This window comes from Anopheles maculipalpis, chromosome 3RL, assembly GCF_943734695.1.
Source record: "Anopheles maculipalpis chromosome 3RL, idAnoMacuDA_375_x, whole genome shotgun sequence".
NCBI lineage: Eukaryota > Metazoa > Arthropoda > Insecta > Diptera > Culicidae > Anopheles > Anopheles maculipalpis.
Window position 1 is genome coordinate 82,859,779 of NC_064872.1, and position 19,211 is coordinate 82,878,989.

The window sequence follows — 19,211 nt, forward strand, 5'->3', positions numbered from 1 at the left end:
GTTTCAAAATATCGACCAGGCCGTTGTTCTTTAAATGGAATCTTATATCTAGCTTTATCTTAGCTAGTAACTCATTCAACTTATATGCTATATGAATTATGGACATTTCCTTCTCACTCAGTCCCGCGCGAGCTGGGTTGTGGATGTTGTTATTATCAGGTAACGTTCTCATGTTGGTGTCTTCTCTGGTTCTAAAGGATTATCGCTTCTTTGGAGCATCGTATGGTGTAGACTGGGAGTTCTGGTGTTCGCAACTCTATTTTGTTGTTGTGGCTGGCGGCCCCACCATCGGCAGAACCGATGGCTTTACAACATCGGCATGAGTCCGAAAGCCACTACAACTTTGTGAAGCTACAGTAGCATCTAACTCACGCATTCCACCTACAGCCGACAGTCACATCTTCACTTCTACCAAACCTAATGTTGTCAGAATTGGTATTAGAAGAAAAGTAAAAGTATATTTCAAATATTATGGATTACTGTTTTTATTCCTAAGACATAATATCACATAAATTTTCAAGTATCGAATAAAATTCTATCAGAATAAATCAGAATAAAAAAAGATTGATCAAGTATTGCATTATACATAATTGATTTTCTGTGGTCGTTTTGCTTACTGGTTGTTTAACATTTTAGATGGGAAAAGTACATTCTATATGGAAATCCATTCTCTTGGTAATGATTTGAGACCTGTCGAAGGGCTGGGCCTTTTATTTATTGAATCTTCTTCTTCTTCTTGGCCTAACGACCTCTAAGGTCATGCTGGCCATCGAAATGGCTTACTAGACTGTCGATACTACGTAGTTGAATAGTCAGTCCTCACTACGAGGGGACGGTCCGGATGGGATTTGAACCTATTTGAACCTGTCGCCTATACCACCGGGCCACCGCTTATTGAATATTTACTCCTTTGTTGATAAATTTTACTATGGTTTTTACTATGCAATTTTACAATTTTGTCATAAATTTATAATAAGAAACCCTGTTGCAAGACATGATCAGCTCATTAATCATCTCTTTAAGAGTACAATATTCCGAATTTCTAAAGTTGTTTAGTAACAACACATAAAACCGAGTAACCTTGTTGTGTTGTGTAACCTTGTACCTTGTTGTGAAATGTAAAAACAGTACAATAAGTGAAGATCAAGTTGATTCGGAATAAATAATCATACCAAACATACGAAATAGTTAATGTTTTGAAGAAATGATGAAACGAAATTTATTTACACAGATAAGATCACAGTGGCAGTTAAAGAGGATGACAAAAGATCACAATGCTCTGATTCCTTAATGATGTTGATTAAGCTTGGCGTAGCTGCTGGCATGTCCATGACCATGTCCACCGTACGAGTGTCCAGCCTCATGGTGTCCATAGACTTCCGGGTGATGGGCATGACCCACTCGCTTCACATGAGCCTGGAAGCCGTTGTGCTTGTCGGACGAGTACTCCACAACACGTTCAGTTCCGTCGGCTTCATGCAGAGTGTACGCTCCCTTGACGACATCTCCATCCCGATGTTCCCACTGGCTCTTGTGATCTCCGGTGTGAGGATCCTTCACTCCATACTCGAACTTGTAGCTGGGATGCGAATGGTAGTCATGATGTTCATGACCATATCCAAACACGGCAACAGCCAGGGCAAGAATCAGAGCAATCTGCAAAGTTGGTAAAGTATTGAGCTTAACTGTTCCTTTCAAACCTTGTCTCGTATCGATCACCTTACCTTGATCATTTTGTTGAGGGTGGTTTATGCTTTAGCTGCAACTGTGTCTACCGAACGCTAGTCGAGTACTGATGTCAAATTGTCCCGCGCTCGGTGGTTTTATACCCGCGTGCTGACCATTGTTGAGATACGGCTACGCTCACCCAAAAACCGAATTGTGGTTGATAATTTCCTCTTTGCGAGCAGGTGGCTGCGCTTGAGGGAAAACTCACCGCACCCACCCAATGACGGGTGACGAAATCGTTAAATTAGCTGCACTTTCCTGCTCCGGCGATGTGGACATTCGGCACGAGCCCGAGGAAGGTTACTCGAGCAAGAGAGTCAAGCGGTCTAGTCGAGCATTTTGCTTACCGGCTTTTGGGTAGTTTGCGAAGGGTCTTGCGAATTTGAGTAGCGATAAATGGGAAACTGTAGGAAAACACAAATCGCACTCTAGCGGGTGCTGCAGTTTGGAGCGAAAAATATTGGTTTGCGAAAATAAGCCACGCAGGGTATTAGTTAAAACTTCATACGGTCAATTTTTGGGTCTCTCACTTCCTGCTCGTGGTATGTCCGAAAACGGGCCGTTGGATTACGAACATGTGAAAATACGGGGGCCAGCGTGTGCCAACTGTGAGTGTGAGTTCGATTTGAAGGAATTGGTGGTAAATGGGTAGATTGCTGCCTGTCCGACCGTTAAATCAAAACATGTGTACGGCAAGGGCTCAACCTGCCCCGGATCGGTTGTGTATGTACGTGTATTGTATATCGCGTTTCCAAGGTAGGAGAAGTTTCGCTAAGGTTTTTGTTTTCGGTGTCAGATGGTCTATGGCGCGTGCCACTGTTTTTCGATTTTTCTGAACGTAATGTTTACACGATCTGTTTGAAAATAAAATGCAATAACATCTATCGTACTGAAGGTTTGCGCGTATTTATGGCAGAAGGGGTTCATCGGCGATTGGGTTGTGAGCCTATGCTATAAAGGTGGAAGATATGATCACTACAAACATCATATCTTGTTGTACACCATCAGAACTAACATCGTACAAACATCGCCATGCTTTGCAAAGTACGTTTCAAAGTTAGGAAAAATAAAATGAAAAATAACATTACTTTTTCTCGGCATTCTAGTTCATCTTCCTTGTTGTTGCGGTAGCAGTAGTTGCTGCTGGTGGATACGATCATCATGACTACCATTCGCATCCCAGCTACAAGTTCGAGTATGGAGTGAAGGATCCTCACACCGGAGATCACAAGAGCCAGTGGGAACATCGCGATGGAGATGTCGTCAAGGGAGCGTACACTCTGCATGAAGCCGACGGAACTGAACGTGTTGTGGAGTACTCGTCCGACAAGCACAACGGCTTCCAGGCTCATGTGAAGCGAGTGGGTCATGCCCATCACCCGGAAGTCTATGGACACCATGAGGCTGGACACTCGTACGGTGGACACGGTCATGGACATGCCAGCAGCTATGCCAACGGAAATCTTTTCCAGCATCATCATTGAGTTGTTTCAATGATTGATTGGTAGTAGTTCTTATGGTTTTGAAGTTAATAAAATAATAATGCTGAAGCAGAAGGAAAAATAACTTTAACGATTGCGAGTTTGATTGCGTTCTAAATTGGTGATTTTTCTTTCGTTAATTTTCACGGTTCGAAATATTTTATTTATTTATTTATAATTAATTATGACGGTCCAGTGCCGTATTGTCAACACCGCTTGTGTTGAACAAATTCTATAACCATATTTATAAGGCATTTCCTCCTTATTCCTTGCCTTATTCCGGTCATACTCGGTTGCACGGTTCGAAAAATGTTTGTTTTGTTTTATCATGGCTTAGGAGTAAAAGCTTTACTAAGAAAAGCAGTCGTATAAGAGCTTTTATGAATTATATTACCCTGTCAATCTTTGTTGAAGTTGGGCCTGAATGAAGTGCGTTTTGTTTCTATTTTTAGTTTATCAATGTTTAGTTCTATGACTCTATGTGGTGGTTTCATTCCCGTACCTCTTGTTGTCACATACAAGATCGATGCTAGTTTCCATGGTATCATTCTATTTAAGATTTTTTTTTTGATATTTTGTTAGAATGAGATTTTTGGGTGTTAGGTAAATCAATGGTTTGACAATACGGCACTGGACCGTCATAATAGATAGATTGTAGAGATAGATTGTAAATAAAAAAATAAATAAATCAATGGTTTAATGTGTTCATGCAAGTGTACGTTCGATCGGACAATAATCGGCATAATCTGAAATAAATTTATTTTAAATATTCAAGCATAATTTGTTTCATAAAAATCTATTCCACGATTTGTTGCTGGAAAAAAGGTTAGAAATATTTAGTCTTATTTTATCATCATAAAACTCGAATATTTAAATTTTATCCTAGCGGGTATGGCAATATTTTGATTGGTCTTTAATGTTCTAATGTTTATTATAAGATTATTATCTTAAATTTTGCTAACATTATTTATTGTTCGCTGCATCCATTGAGATTTTTTGTTAAAAAATATTCATTTGAATTCCTGGACAATACGGCTTAGAGCAGTCATTCTCAAATTATTAGGTGAGCTTTTACTCCTGAATAATTATTGTAACCGAAAGTTATCATAATGTTAAACAAAGCTATGCTTGCGATCTGTCGAAAAAGACTGTGTTTCGGCATGATTTTCATGACCAACTATTTTTTTTAGTTTAAATCTTAACTATTTACTATTTTTAAACGAAATAATATTGAAGATTACTTCAATTAATACAAATTGTCTTCAATAAAACCGTATTTGTTCTTCAAAACCCAGGTGTAACTGTTGTAAAACATTTGCTCTTTTTATGTTTTGGTCAATTTTTTAGGACTGTTTGTTTATTGTCCTAGTTTGAATGAGTGTGTCGAACATATCCTTCCATTTCCACGCCCATCCGCAAGTTCAGCTTATAGTTTGTTATCCAAGTAACTTATGCTCAAAAGAAAAACATGCACGCATTCGTGCCCTACTCCATCCATGTTTTAGACCTCATTCCAAGCATATTTAAGACCTCATACTCAAACCAAACGGCATCAGTCAATCGCCAGTAGCAGCTCAATCTACATCCAACCAACTAACAAACCAAAGAACCTTCCAAAATGATGAAGATCACGATTGCCGCCCTCGCCATTCTGGCCGTCGCCGTTGCAGCTTACGAGCACGAGGACTATCATTCGCATCCCAGCTACAAGTTCGAGTATGGAGTGAAGGATCCTCACACCGGAGACCACAAGAGCCAGTGGGAACATCGCGATGGAGATGTCGTCAAGGGAGCATACACTCTGCATGAAGCCGACGGAACTGAACGTGTTGTGGAGTACTCGTCCGACAAGCACAACGGCTTCCAGGCTCATGTGAAGCGAGTGGGTCATGCCCATCACCCGGAAGTTTATGGACACCATGAGGCTGGACACTCGTACGGTGGACATGGTCATGGACATGCCAGCAGCTACGCCAACGGAAACCTTTTCCAGCATCATCATTGAGTTGTTTCAATGATCGATTGGTAGCAGTTCTTACGATTTTGAAATAAATAATATAATAATGCTGAAGCAGAAGGAAAAAAAACTTAACGATTCTGAGTTTAATTATTTGGTTAATTGGTGACTTTCATTTCGATAATTTTCACGACTTGAAATATTTTTTATCTATTTGATCATAATATTGGAGTGAAAACTTTACAAGCAACAACAGTCGTATAAAATATTTTATGATTTATTTTCCCTTGTGAATCTTTGCCGATGGATCGTTGCTGATCGAAAGGAGTTGGGTTTAAAGGAAGTACTTTTTTATTTTTTAAATAATTAAATATGACGGTCCAGTACCGTAGTGTCAATTTAAGGAAGTACTTCTTGTTTCTATTATCATTTATTAAGGTTTAGTACTATGACTCAAATTGTTGATGCTAGATTCCATGTTGTCATTGTTTTTACGTTTTATAGTCGTATTTTGTTAGAATGTGATTTGCTATTTTGGGTGTAAGGTAAATCAATGGTTTAATGTGTTCGTGCTATTGTTAGCTTGATCTTACAATCATGCATAAACTCAAATAAATATATTTCAAATAATCAAGCATAAAATGTTTCACAAAAATCTATTCTTGATTTGTTGTTAGAACAATATTTCGAAATTTTTATTTATTTTAAGTATGACGGCTTGCGCTGTATTGTTAAAAAGTTAAGAAATATTTAGTTTTATTTTATCGTCATAAAACTCAAATATGCAAATTTGATCCTTGCAAGTATGGCAGAATTTTAACTGATCTTAAATGTGCTTATGTTTATTATGAGATTTTTGTTTAAAATATTGTCATTATTAATAATGCAAGCTCCAATGAGATATATCTGTAAAAACAATGAATTTTCTCCTCAACATTCTTCAACAATTATTTTAAGCGTTAGTCGTGACGTTGGTAAACATAGTTATGTTTGCTATCGGTCAAAACAGATGCTATATCGGTAAATTGTTCATGATCAATTTAATATAAGTTACATGTCACGTCGAGATACAAAAGAATAAATTTATGCTAAACAGAAATCTTTTATAATGTTTTATATTATATTTATGTATGTATTTAACTTCGTACGACGACTCTACGCCGTATTGTTATCTTTTTAATTGTAGATTAATTAGATTTATGCACACTGTATATGTTCTACAAAGCATAGATGGAACTGTTGTAAAACATTTCCTTTTTTACATTTTGTTCATACTCTTAGGATTGAAAGTTCACTGTCCTAGTTTAAATCAGTGTGTCGAACACATCCTTCCATTTCCACGCCCATCCGCAAGGTCAGCTTAAAGTTTGTTATCCAAGTAACTTATGCTCAAAAGAAAAACATGCACGCATTCGTGCCCTACTCCATCCATGTTTAAGACCTCATTCCAAGCATATTTAAGACCTCATACTCAAACCAAACGGCATCAGTCAATCGCCAGTAGCAGCTCAATCTACATCCAACCAACTAACAAACCAAAGAACCTTCCAAAATGATGAAGATCACCATTGCCGCCCTCGCCCTCTTGGCCGTCGCCGTTGCAGCTTACGAGCACGAGGACTACCATTCGCATCCCAGTTACAAGTTCGAGTATGGAGTGAAGGATCCTCACACCGGAGACCACAAGAGCCAGTGGGAACATCGCGATGGAGATGTCGTCAAGGGAGCATACACTCTGCATGAAGCCGACGGAACTGAACGTGTTGTGGAGTACTCGTCCGACAAGCACAACGGCTTCCAGGCTCATGTGAAGCGAGTGGGTCATGCCCATCACCCGGAAGTCTATGGACACCATGAGGCTGGACACTCGTACGGTGGACACGGTCATGGACATGCCAGCAGCTATGCTAACGGAAATCTTTTCCAGCATCATCACTGAGAAGAAGTTTTGGGTGACTGATACAAAATGCAGTTTTTTAGAAGAATAATAAAAGTGTTCAAAGTTTTCATTTTGAAAAGACGTTGTTTCGCTTGTTGTCTTGATCAAAATTGCTCTTTTTCTGCACAGCTGTTTGGGTGTGAATCTGTTCTTAGTTATTTGTATGTAATACTATTTTTTAAATATTTTTTGTTATTATAATTTGCTCAAAATGTGCAACTCATTTTTTACTCAACACAGGCGGTGTTGACAATACGGCACTAGACCGTCATTATTAATTATAAATAAATGTGCAACTCATTTGATTATTGCGTGAATAAAATATGGACGCTTGCACTTAAGAAACATAGCTTGGTTGGAGCATTCAATTTTTATTTCTTTCGATAAAATTCAAACTAAATTTCCGTAATGCAAATTTAAGTCAAATAAAGTATGAGGATGAGTTCATACTGTATTCTGACTCCTTTTGTTGCATTCCCATACCTTCTTTTAAGCTTAACGATCTGCTTATGCCGGTCATCCAATATCAAGCCACATTAATCGAAATCACATAGCTGAATAGTCAGTCTTTACTACGGGGAAACCGGGACATGTCCGGGGCGCAGGACATGCCATCTTCATCACCATGATCTTCTGGAGGCCAAGACTGTTATTGTCTTCTGCATCTGAGATGCCCATTTTTATAAGACTTGAACTTGTCATTACATGTTAGAACGCATGGATGGTTGACTATTTTTAATTCAAACTTTAATTTAAAATAAATTGTTGCACATGGTCTGTTTCTCTGTTGAAGTTGACTAGCTTTTCTTAGTACAGTTTATTGGCATTACATATCTTTCTATGGAAACAAAGGTTTCGCTTGCGACATTTGCTTGATTTTCTTTATGTTTTACTTATGACACAATGGGATTATGTGAAATAATACCGAATAAGCATTGCTTTTGGGGCATTCTTACACACAAGCACAATATTCTGGCTGTTTTATACTTACGTACCTCTATTATGAGGAAATACCCTCCCTTCACCTACCAAATCCATTGATAGTTCATTTGTTTAGTATAGTTTAATCGCATGTAAAGTTGCTTGGAAATTGACGAAACACTGCAGTTATAACTGATTCGAGATACGTGCACGGGTAGCGAATTAATGGTGAGCAAACCAATAAATGATCCTATACCGAAACACGGAATGAAAATCAGAAAGTAAGCGCCAAATGTTGCTGCAGGAAAAGAGTAGGTCTGCAACCAACACCAGCAGCTCGTAGGCACGCGTGGTTTTTGGTTGATTTCGTGTTAATTCTATGCAAGGCTGTGCGTATTGCGTTGCGTCACGAAACCAGTGGTTTAGTAAGAGTGACCAAGTTTCGTGAGTGCCGTGGGTGGTATTTAAGAACTGCTGGCTTCACTAAACAGCAACAGTTTCTCGGTAAAGTCTGAACCTAATAGATACATTCTGTGTAAAGCGCTCAGCTAAAATAATCAAAAACATGATGAAAATCACCATTGCCGCCCTCGCCCTTCTGGCCGTCGCCGTTGCAGCTTACGAGCACGAGGACTATCATTCGCATCCCAGCTACAAGTTCGAGTATGGAGTGAAGGATCCTCACACCGGAGACCACAAGAGCCAGTGGGAACATCGCGATGGAGATGTCGTCAAGGGAGCGTACACTCTGCATGAAGCCGACGGAACTGAACGTGTTGTGGAGTACTCGTCCGACAAGCACAACGGCTTCCAGGCTCATGTGAAGCGAGTGGGTCATGCCCATCACCCGGAAGTCTATGGACACCATGAGGCTGGACACTCGTACGGTGGACACGGTCATGGACATGCCAGCAGCTATGCCAACGGAAATCTTTTCCAGCATCATCATTGAGTTGTTTCAATGATTGATTGGTAGTAGTTCTTATGGTTTTGAAGTTAATAAAATAATAATGCTGAAGCAGAAGGAAAAATAACTTTAACGATTGCGAGTTTGATTGCGTTCTAAATTGGTGATTTTTCTTTCGTTAATTTTCACGGTTCGAAATATTTTATTTATTTATTTATAATTAATTATGACGGTCCAGTGCCGTATTGTCAACACCGCTTGTGTTGAACAAATTCTATAACCATATTTATAAGGCATTTCCTCCTTATTCCTTGCCTTATTCCGGTCATACTCGGTTGCACGGTTCGAAAAATGTTTGTTTTGTTTTATCATGGCTTAGGAGTAAAAGCTTTACTAAGAAAAGCAGTCGTATAAGAGCTTTTATGAATTATATTACCCTGTCAATCTTTGTTGAAGTTGGGCCTGAATGAAGTGCGTTTTGTTTCTATTTTTAGTTTATCAATGTTTAGTTCTATGACTCTATGTGGTGGTTTCATTCCCGTACCTCTTGTTGTCACATACAAGATCGATGCTAGTTTCCATGGTATCATTCTATTTAAGATTTTTTTTTTGATATTTTGTTAGAATGAGATTTTTGGGTGTTAGGTAAATCAATGGTTTGACAATACGGCACTGGACCGTCATAATAGATAGATTGTAGAGATAGATTGTAAATAAAAAAATAAATAAATCAATGGTTTAATGTGTTCATGCAAGTGTACGTTCGATCGGACAATAATCGGCATAATCTGAAATAAATTTATTTTAAATATTCAAGCATAATTTGTTTCATAAAAATCTATTCCACGATTTGTTGCTGGAAAAAAGGTTAGAAATATTTAGTCTTATTTTATCATCATAAAACTCGAATATTTAAATTTTATCCTAGCGGGTATGGCAATATTTTGATTGGTCTTTAATGTTCTAATGTTTATTATAAGATTATTATCTTAAATTTTGCTAACATTATTTATTGTTCGCTGCATCCATTGAGATTTTTTGTTAAAAAATATTCATTTGAATTCCTGGACAATACGGCTTAGAGCAGTCATTCTCAAATTATTAGGTGAGCTTTTACTCCTGAATAATTATTGTAACCGAAAGTTATCATAATGTTAAACAAAGCTATGCTTGCGATCTGTCGAAAAAGACTGTGTTTCGGCATGATTTTCATGACCAACTATTTTTTTTAGTTTAAATCTTAACTATTTACTATTTTTAAACGAAATAATATTGAAGATTACTTCAATTAATACAAATTGTCTTCAATAAAACCGTATTTGTTCTTCAAAACCCAGGTGTAACTGTTGTAAAACATTTGCTCTTTTTATGTTTTGGTCAATTTTTTAGGACTGTTTGTTTATTGTCCTAGTTTGAATGAGTGTGTCGAACATATCCTTCCATTTCCACGCCCATCCGCAAGTTCAGCTTATAGTTTGTTATCCAAGTAACTTATGCTCAAAAGAAAAACATGCACGCATTCGTGCCCTACTCCATCCATGTTTTAGACCTCATTCCAAGCATATTTAAGACCTCATACTCAAACCAAACGGCATCAGTCAATCGCCAGTAGCAGCTCAATCTACATCCAACCAACTAACAAACCAAAGAACCTTCCAAAATGATGAAGATCACGATTGCCGCCCTCGCCATTCTGGCCGTCGCCGTTGCAGCTTACGAGCACGAGGACTATCATTCGCATCCCAGCTACAAGTTCGAGTATGGAGTGAAGGATCCTCACACCGGAGACCACAAGAGCCAGTGGGAACATCGCGATGGAGATGTCGTCAAGGGAGCATACACTCTGCATGAAGCCGACGGAACTGAACGTGTTGTGGAGTACTCGTCCGACAAGCACAACGGCTTCCAGGCTCATGTGAAGCGAGTGGGTCATGCCCATCACCCGGAAGTTTATGGACACCATGAGGCTGGACACTCGTACGGTGGACATGGTCATGGACATGCCAGCAGCTACGCCAACGGAAACCTTTTCCAGCATCATCATTGAGTTGTTTCAATGATCGATTGGTAGCAGTTCTTACGATTTTGAAATAAATAATATAATAATGCTGAAGCAGAAGGAAAAAAAACTTAACGATTCTGAGTTTAATTATTTGGTTAATTGGTGACTTTCATTTCGATAATTTTCACGACTTGAAATATTTTTTATCTATTTGATCATAATATTGGAGTGAAAACTTTACAAGCAACAACAGTCGTATAAAATATTTTATGATTTATTTTCCCTTGTGAATCTTTGCCGATGGATCGTTGCTGATCGAAAGGAGTTGGGTTTAAAGGAAGTACTTTTTTATTTTTTAAATAATTAAATATGACGGTCCAGTACCGTAGTGTCAATTTAAGGAAGTACTTCTTGTTTCTGTTATCATTTATTAAGGTTTAGTACTATGACTCAAATTGTTGATGCTAGATTCCATGTTGTCATTGTTTTTACGTTTTATAGTCGTATTTTGTTAGAATGTGATTTGCTATTTTGGGTGTAAGGTAAATCAATGGTTTAATGTGTTCGTGCTATTGTTAGCTTGATCTTACAATCATGCATAAACTCAAATAAATATATTTCAAATAATCAAGCATAAAATGTTTCACAAAAATCTATTCTTGATTTGTTGTTAGAACAATATTTCGAAATTTTTATTTATTTTAAGTATGACGGCTTGCGCTGTATTGTTAAAAAGTTAAGAAATATTTAGTTTTATTTTATCGTCATAAAACTCAAATATGCAAATTTGATCCTTGCAAGTATGGCAGAATTTTAACTGATCTTAAATGTGCTTATGTTTATTATGAGATTTTTGTTTAAAATATTGTCATTATTAATAATGCAAGCTCCAATGAGATATATCTGTAAAAACAATGAATTTTCTCCTCAACATTCTTCAACAATTATTTTAAGCGTTAGTCGTGACGTTGGTAAACATAGTTATGTTTGCTATCGGTCAAAACAGATGCTATATCGGTAAATTGTTCATGATCAATTTAATATAAGTTACATGTCACGTCGAGATACAAAAGAATAAATTTATGCTAAACAGAAATCTTTTATAATGTTTTATATTATATTTATGTATGTATTTAACTTCGTACGACGACTCTACGCCGTATTGTTATCTTTTTAATTGTAGATTAATTAGATTTATGCACACTGTATATGTTCTACAAAGCATAGATGGAACTGTTGTAAAACATTTCCTTTTTTACATTTTGTTCATACTCTTAGGATTGAAAGTTCACTGTCCTAGTTTAAATCAGTGTGTCGAACACATCCTTCCATTTCCACGCCCATCCGCAAGGTCAGCTTAAAGTTTGTTATCCAAGTAACTTATGCTCAAAAGAAAAACATGCACGCATTCGTGCCCTACTCCATCCATGTTTAAGACCTCATTCCAAGCATATTTAAGACCTCATACTCAAACCAAACGGCATCAGTCAATCGCCAGTAGCAGCTCAATCTACATCCAACCAACTAACAAACCAAAGAACCTTCCAAAATGATGAAGATCACCATTGCCGCCCTCGCCCTCTTGGCCGTCGCCGTTGCAGCTTACGAGCACGAGGACTACCATTCGCATCCCAGTTACAAGTTCGAGTATGGAGTGAAGGATCCTCACACCGGAGACCACAAGAGCCAGTGGGAACATCGCGATGGAGATGTCGTCAAGGGAGCATACACTCTGCATGAAGCCGACGGAACTGAACGTGTTGTGGAGTACTCGTCCGACAAGCACAACGGCTTCCAGGCTCATGTGAAGCGAGTGGGTCATGCCCATCACCCGGAAGTCTATGGACACCATGAGGCTGGACACTCGTACGGTGGACACGGTCATGGACATGCCAGCAGCTATGCTAACGGAAATCTTTTCCAGCATCATCACTGAGAAGAAGTTTTGGGTGACTGATACAAAATGCAGTTTTTTAGAAGAATAATAAAAGTGTTCAAAGTTTTCATTTTGAAAAGACGTTGTTTCGCTTGTTGTCTTGATCAAAATTGCTCTTTTTCTGCACAGCTGTTTGGGTGTGAATCTGTTCTTAGTTATTTGTATGTAATACTATTTTTTAAATATTTTTTGTTATTATAATTTGCTCAAAATGTGCAACTCATTTTTTACTCAACACAGGCGGTGTTGACAATACGGCACTAGACCGTCATTATTAATTATAAATAAATGTGCAACTCATTTGATTATTGCGTGAATAAAATATGGACGCTTGCACTTAAGAAACATAGCTTGGTTGGAGCATTCAATTTTTATTTCTTTCGATAAAATTCAAACTAAATTTCCGTAATGCAAATTTAAGTCAAATAAAGTATGAGGATGAGTTCATACTGTATTCTGACTCCTTTTGTTGCATTCCCATACCTTCTTTTAAGCTTAACGATCTGCTTATGCCGGTCATCCAATATCAAGCCACATTAATCGAAATCACATAGCTGAATAGTCAGTCTTTACTACGGGGAAACCGGGACATGTCCGGGGCGCAGGACATGCCATCTTCATCACCATGATCTTCTGGAGGCCAAGACTGTTATTGTCTTCTGCATCTGAGATGCCCATTTTTATAAGACTTGAACTTGTCATTACATGTTAGAACGCATGGATGGTTGACTATTTTTAATTCAAACTTTAATTTAAAATAAATTGTTGCACATGGTCTGTTTCTCTGTTGAAGTTGACTAGCTTTTCTTAGTACAGTTTATTGGCATTACATATCTTTCTATGGAAACAAAGGTTTCGCTTGCGACATTTGCTTGATTTTCTTTATGTTTTACTTATGACACAATGGGATTATGTGAAATAATACCGAATAAGCATTGCTTTTGGGGCATTCTTACACACAAGCACAATATTCTGGCTGTTTTATACTTACGTACCTCTATTATGAGGAAATACCCTCCCTTCACCTACCAAATCCATTGATAGTTCATTTGTTTAGTATAGTTTAATCGCATGTAAAGTTGCTTGGAAATTGACGAAACACTGCAGTTATAACTGATTCGAGATACGTGCACGGGTAGCGAATTAATGGTGAGCAAACCAATAAATGATCCTATACCGAAACACGGAATGAAAATCAGAAAGTAAGCGCCAAATGTTGCTGCAGGAAAAGAGTAGGTCTGCAACCAACACCAGCAGCTCGTAGGCACGCGTGGTTTTTGGTTGATTTCGTGTTAATTCTATGCAAGGCTGTGCGTATTGCGTTGCGTCACGAAACCAGTGGTTTAGTAAGAGTGACCAAGTTTCGTGAGTGCCGTGGGTGGTATTTAAGAACTGCTGGCTTCACTAAACAGCAACAGTTTCTCGGTAAAGTCTGAACCTAATAGATACATTCTGTGTAAAGCGCTCAGCTAAAATAATCAAAAACATGATGAAAATCACCATTGCCGCCCTCGCCCTTCTGGCCGTCGCCGTTGCAGCTTACGAGCACGAGGACTATCATTCGCATCCCAGCTACAAGTTCGAGTATGGAGTGAAGGATCCTCACACCGGAGACCACAAGAGCCAGTGGGAACATCGCGATGGAGATGTCGTCAAGGGAGCGTACACTCTGCATGAAGCCGACGGAACTGAACGTGTTGTGGAGTACTCGTCCGACAAGCACAACGGCTTCCAGGCTCATGTGAAGCGAGTGGGTCATGCCCATCACCCGGAAGTCTATGGACACCATGAGGCTGGACACTCGTACGGTGGACACGGTCATGGACATGCCAGCAGCTATGCCAACGGCAACTTGTATCAGCATCATCACTGAAAGTCATGTTTGAATGTTCCTTGCTAGTTCCTGCTTTTTTTTTTAAAATGAAATAAAAATATTTCCTGAAGATTAAAATTTGTGCTGTTTTAGTATGAAAGCAATAGAATGCCTTTAACTATGGAAAAGTTTGTTTTATTGCAAATGGTACAATGGTTCAATGGTACAGCAATACGTACAGGGCGTTCTTAGGGAATTTAAAAAAATAATAAATAGAAAATGCTAAAATTTTCTTTTTATTGCAGGATCTACCATCGTAAAGATAAAATTTTTAAATTCACTTTGATTTCCCGTAGGACTTGCTTTAAATATAGAATTTTTTGTTCTTACTTCTCATTGTTACAGTTTACGTTTTCTGCATTATTTAATTGAGAATCTAGATTTATCGATTGAATTTATTGATATTATGTCCTCACGGCTTACCACCGTTATGTCAATGATCGAGTAAATAATTGTTACACCATAAAATACTAGTCTTTTTATGATTGTTTTTAAAAAGTTATAATGGATGGTGGAATGTCATTCTCTACGAAATAATATAACTAATTGGAATATTCTTTTCTGAAACTTCTGCAACTTCGAATTCAGAAAACCCTTTAACATACTTAAAATAAATTTGAGAGAGCGTTAAATACTGTGTAAACGAGTCCAATTTCTTTAGTAAACTATATAAATTTTACTGTATAAATACAAAAATAATGCTGCAATGATGTTTTCATTGTTTTCTAAGTTCCAAGCATGTCTGACGATTTATAAACAAACATCTTCAAACAAACCTTACTCTAATAATGGTAATCCTTGACGTTTATAGAGAATGTGAAGCTTTTATTCATGCTAATTCATGGTGAAATGAGCATATACATATAGTTTAGCGTTAACACGAAGCATCTAAAATTAATATGTTTTCTGTTATTGTTTAAGGTCACAATTTAAAGCTATTTTTGTTGTTGTTAGTGTAATTCGGTATAATTTAGTCAATTTTTTTGAATCCATTTTTTTAGATTTGTATGTTACAATTTAAATTATATTCATAACTGAACCATCCCATCCGGACCGTTCCCTCGCAATGAGGACTGACTATCCAAATACGTGGTATCGGAAGGTCTAGTAAGCCATTCAATGGCTGGCGTGACCTTCTAAGGTCGTTTAACCAAGAAGAAGAAGAAAAAGAACAGGAAAAACTGTTTATATTTTGATGAAGGCTCTTCACCACATTGCTTTTACCTTGATTAAGGGCAAATAGTTGCTTAATGCTCGCTTTGCTTTGATCTAATTTGATGAACGTAAACATAATCAACAATATTTCTTGCATCTGCACTTACACTGCAATTAAAATGATACAGAGAAGATGAGCATAGCTAGGGTGACATCCCCTAAGCAAGGAAGACGCATTGAAGGAATGATCTTAATACTATGGACATAAAATATCCAATCCTTTTCTAAAACTGTACTAAATTTTTGTTAAGAGATCATTGGCAATGTCAGTTCAATAGTAAATTTTCATTTCATATTTCTTGCATTTCCTTCCATTATTTTCCTTTGCATGTCCACGCCCACCTGCAAGGTCAGCTTGTAACTTGCCAGCTCGTAACATAATTCAATGAAAGGCACGAATGCATTCCTACCCTACTCCATTCAAAGCATATTTAAGACCGCATACTCAAACCAAGCGGCATCAGTCAATCGCCAGCCGCAGCTCAATCTACATTCAACCAACTAACAAACCAAAGAACCTTCCAAAATGATGAAAATCACCATTGCCACCCTTGCCCTCCTGGCCGTCGCCGTTGCAGCTTACGAGCACGAGGACTATCATTCGCATCCCAGCTACAAGTTCGAGTATGGAGTGAAGGATCCTCACACCGGAGACCACAAGAGCCAGTGGGAACATCGGGATGGAGATGTCGTCAAGGGAGCGTACACTCTGCATGAAGCCGACGGAACTAAACGTGTTGTGGAGTACTCGTCCGACAAGCACAACGGCTTCCAGGCTCATGTGAAGCGAGTGGGTCATGCCCATCACCCGGAAGTCTATGGACACCATGAGGCTGGACACTCGTACGGTGGACATGGTCATGGACATGCCAGCAGCTACGCCAACGGAAACCTCCATCAGTATCATCATTGATTAATCTTCTGTGAAGGATTAAAAAAAGTTCCTGCTTTTTGAAAACGAATAAATCAAAGTCTTTTATGAATTGACAAATGAAACGCATATTCTACATTTTTCATATGATGTTAAATAGTTTGTTTATTCAAACGAGGCCTTTAATGAGATCCTTATGGCATTTTTCCGTTTCAATGCCTCTTAATGACAATTTTATTGCTCTACACTTTTTACTTTGCAAGTGAAAGAAAATTGAGCGAAAGTTTAAATCATGTTAGAATGCAGTTAATCAACGAACAACGACTTTTTATTTACATAAATGTAACAAGTCAAATTAAGCATCAATTCAAACAACGTCTTTTGCGTCTCACGGCTACAGGTTAACAGGATTTAATAGTAATCACAACGCAATGATGGGTATCATGGATCATTCGGGCCACCTCACCGTACGAAGGACTGGCCTTCTAATTACGACTAAAATTAAATCGAAAGATGCCAGAAATTGGAAACCAATACACGGTTGAGCCGCTTCTTTTAAAAAGAACATATAGTAAACTATAAAACAGGAGTATACGTTGGAGTTTATGTATTCTTATTTGTTTAGATAATGATTAGTCCCACCTCTTACCTTAACAAAGGTTTGAGATCGACGGAATTATCTTTACGATATTTTAGCGATAGTTTTACGACACTATCGTACACTTTAAACATCCTGTTCCATATTTCCTCTTTTTTTCTTTTTTGTAGAGTTCACTATTCAATTTTACAGAACCTTTGTTATGTTGTTATTGTTTTCTTTTAAAAACTTCAATTTTCTTTTATCCTTTAGATCTTACACTCCCATTCATTAATTTATTTTCTGAATGGCTCTTAAACATTTTTAAACTTTTTAATTTAAACGAACATCAATGTCAAAGTTTGAAATATTTAATTTTATAATTTATCTTTTTTTGATAGTAAATTATGACTGAGTTTAAAATAATTATTTATTTTATTTAATTGTGACGGTTTTCAGCCGTTTTGAGAAAAATTACGAAGCGTAGAGGAGCACAGCGAGCTCGTTGGCTGGATCAAGTGGAGTATAACCTGTCGAAGATCGGATGCAGCCGTGGATGGAGGACTGCAATCGAGGAAACTGAGGACCGAGTTTCCTGGAAACGGATCAGCGACCTGACCAAGTCTAAGCGACGTGCTCAATCCTGAGTAGACTAAGAAGAAGAGGTTTTTGTAAACTATATACTCCAGCACAATTATCTACAATAACTTTTTAATCTTTCAAATAAACGTAAGCCATATGAATCAACTATCAAAATTAACTTGAGTAAACAAAACAAGACATGTCTGATTTGCTGAAATGTCAGTAAGGCTCACATCACATTAAGAAATGATCAATAGAAGCAAATGTGAATTTCATTTCTTATGTCGTGCATTTCCTTCCATTTCCACGCCCACCTGCAAGGACAGCTTGTAACTTGCCAGCTTGTAACATAATTCAATGAAAGGCACGCATGCATTCCTACCCTACTCCATTCAAAGCATATTTAAGACGGCATACTCAAACCAAACGGCATCAGTCAATCGCCAGCCACAGCTCAATCTACATTCAACCAACTAACAAACCAAAGAACCTTCCAAAATGATGAAGATTACCATTGCCGCCCTCGCCCTTCTGGCCGTCGCCGTTGCAGCTTACGAGCACGAGGACTATCATTCGCATCCCAGCTACAAGTTCGAGTATGGAGTGAAGGATCCTCACACCGGAGACCACAAGAGCCAGTGGGAACATCGGGATGGAGATGTCGTCAAGGGAGCGTACACCCTGCATGAAGCCGACGGAACTGAACGTGTTGTGGAGTACTCGTCCGACAAGCACAACGGCTTCCAGGCTCATGTGAAGCGAGTGGGTCATGCCCATCACCCGGAAGTCTATGGACACCATGAGGCTGGACACTCGTACGGTGGACACGGTCATGGACATGCCAACAGCTATGCTAACGGAAATCTGTACCAGCATCATCATTGAACAACATATACGATTGAGAAGCAGTAGTTCTTATGATTTTTTCAATAAATGAAACAGATTTCATGAAGGTTATCCTTCGAAATAGATTTATATGCTTTTCATTGTGTTTTCATGTATGTAGTTGTAATGATCCTCAATCGCTTGTAGCCACCGATGTATCTACACAGAAGGATTTTTTTGTTTTGCATTTTTCTCTGCTTTAAGTATTTTCTGAGTTTGCATTAACAATTAGTTTACTCGGTAGTGATTGTACCGTATCATGGTCCTTGATGCTATTCTGTTTTATATTCATAATTTGACGTGATGTTTTTTTCATGTTAATATTGGTTTTGTTCGT

General features: G+C 38.0%; 4 protein-coding genes across 8 annotated transcripts in view; 2 read left to right on the forward strand and 2 right to left on the reverse strand.

Annotated features, from left to right (window-relative positions):
- Positions 1-1,287: 1,287 nt before the first annotated feature.
- On the reverse strand, positions 1,288-18,826 carry LOC126561063 (uncharacterized). The gene is made up of 3 exons (XM_050217011.1): positions 18,502-18,826; positions 6,899-7,122; positions 1,288-1,656 (listed from the first exon to the last, which is right to left on the reverse strand). Exons 1-3 carry the CDS (start codon positions 18,821-18,823, stop codon positions 1,288-1,290), a joined length of 915 nt encoding a protein of 304 aa, XP_050072968.1. The 5' UTR covers positions 18,824-18,826.
- The window catches only part of LOC126562812 (uncharacterized), a 68,989-nt gene continuing 56,512 nt past the window's right edge, over positions 6,735-19,211 (reverse strand). The window contains exon 5 of one of the 5 annotated variants that reach the window (XM_050219396.1): positions 6,735-6,748. The gene's annotated coding sequence lies outside the window, so the exon portion shown is untranslated. Of the gene's footprint in view, positions 6,749-8,607; positions 8,622-12,500; positions 12,515-14,373; positions 14,388-18,503; positions 18,518-19,211 lie in introns of those variants that run through there. The other 4 variants (XM_050219397.1, XM_050219398.1, XM_050219399.1 and 1 more) reach the window with 4 other exon arrangements.
- LOC126563305 (cuticle protein 19-like) lies at positions 8,592-8,978 on the forward strand. The gene has a single exon (XM_050219935.1). It carries the CDS (start codon positions 8,592-8,594, stop codon positions 8,976-8,978), a length of 387 nt encoding a protein of 128 aa, XP_050075892.1.
- On the forward strand, positions 14,358-14,744 carry LOC126563303 (cuticle protein 19-like). The gene has a single exon (XM_050219934.1). The coding sequence runs from the start codon at positions 14,358-14,360 to the stop codon at positions 14,742-14,744; it is 387 nt and encodes a 128-aa protein (XP_050075891.1).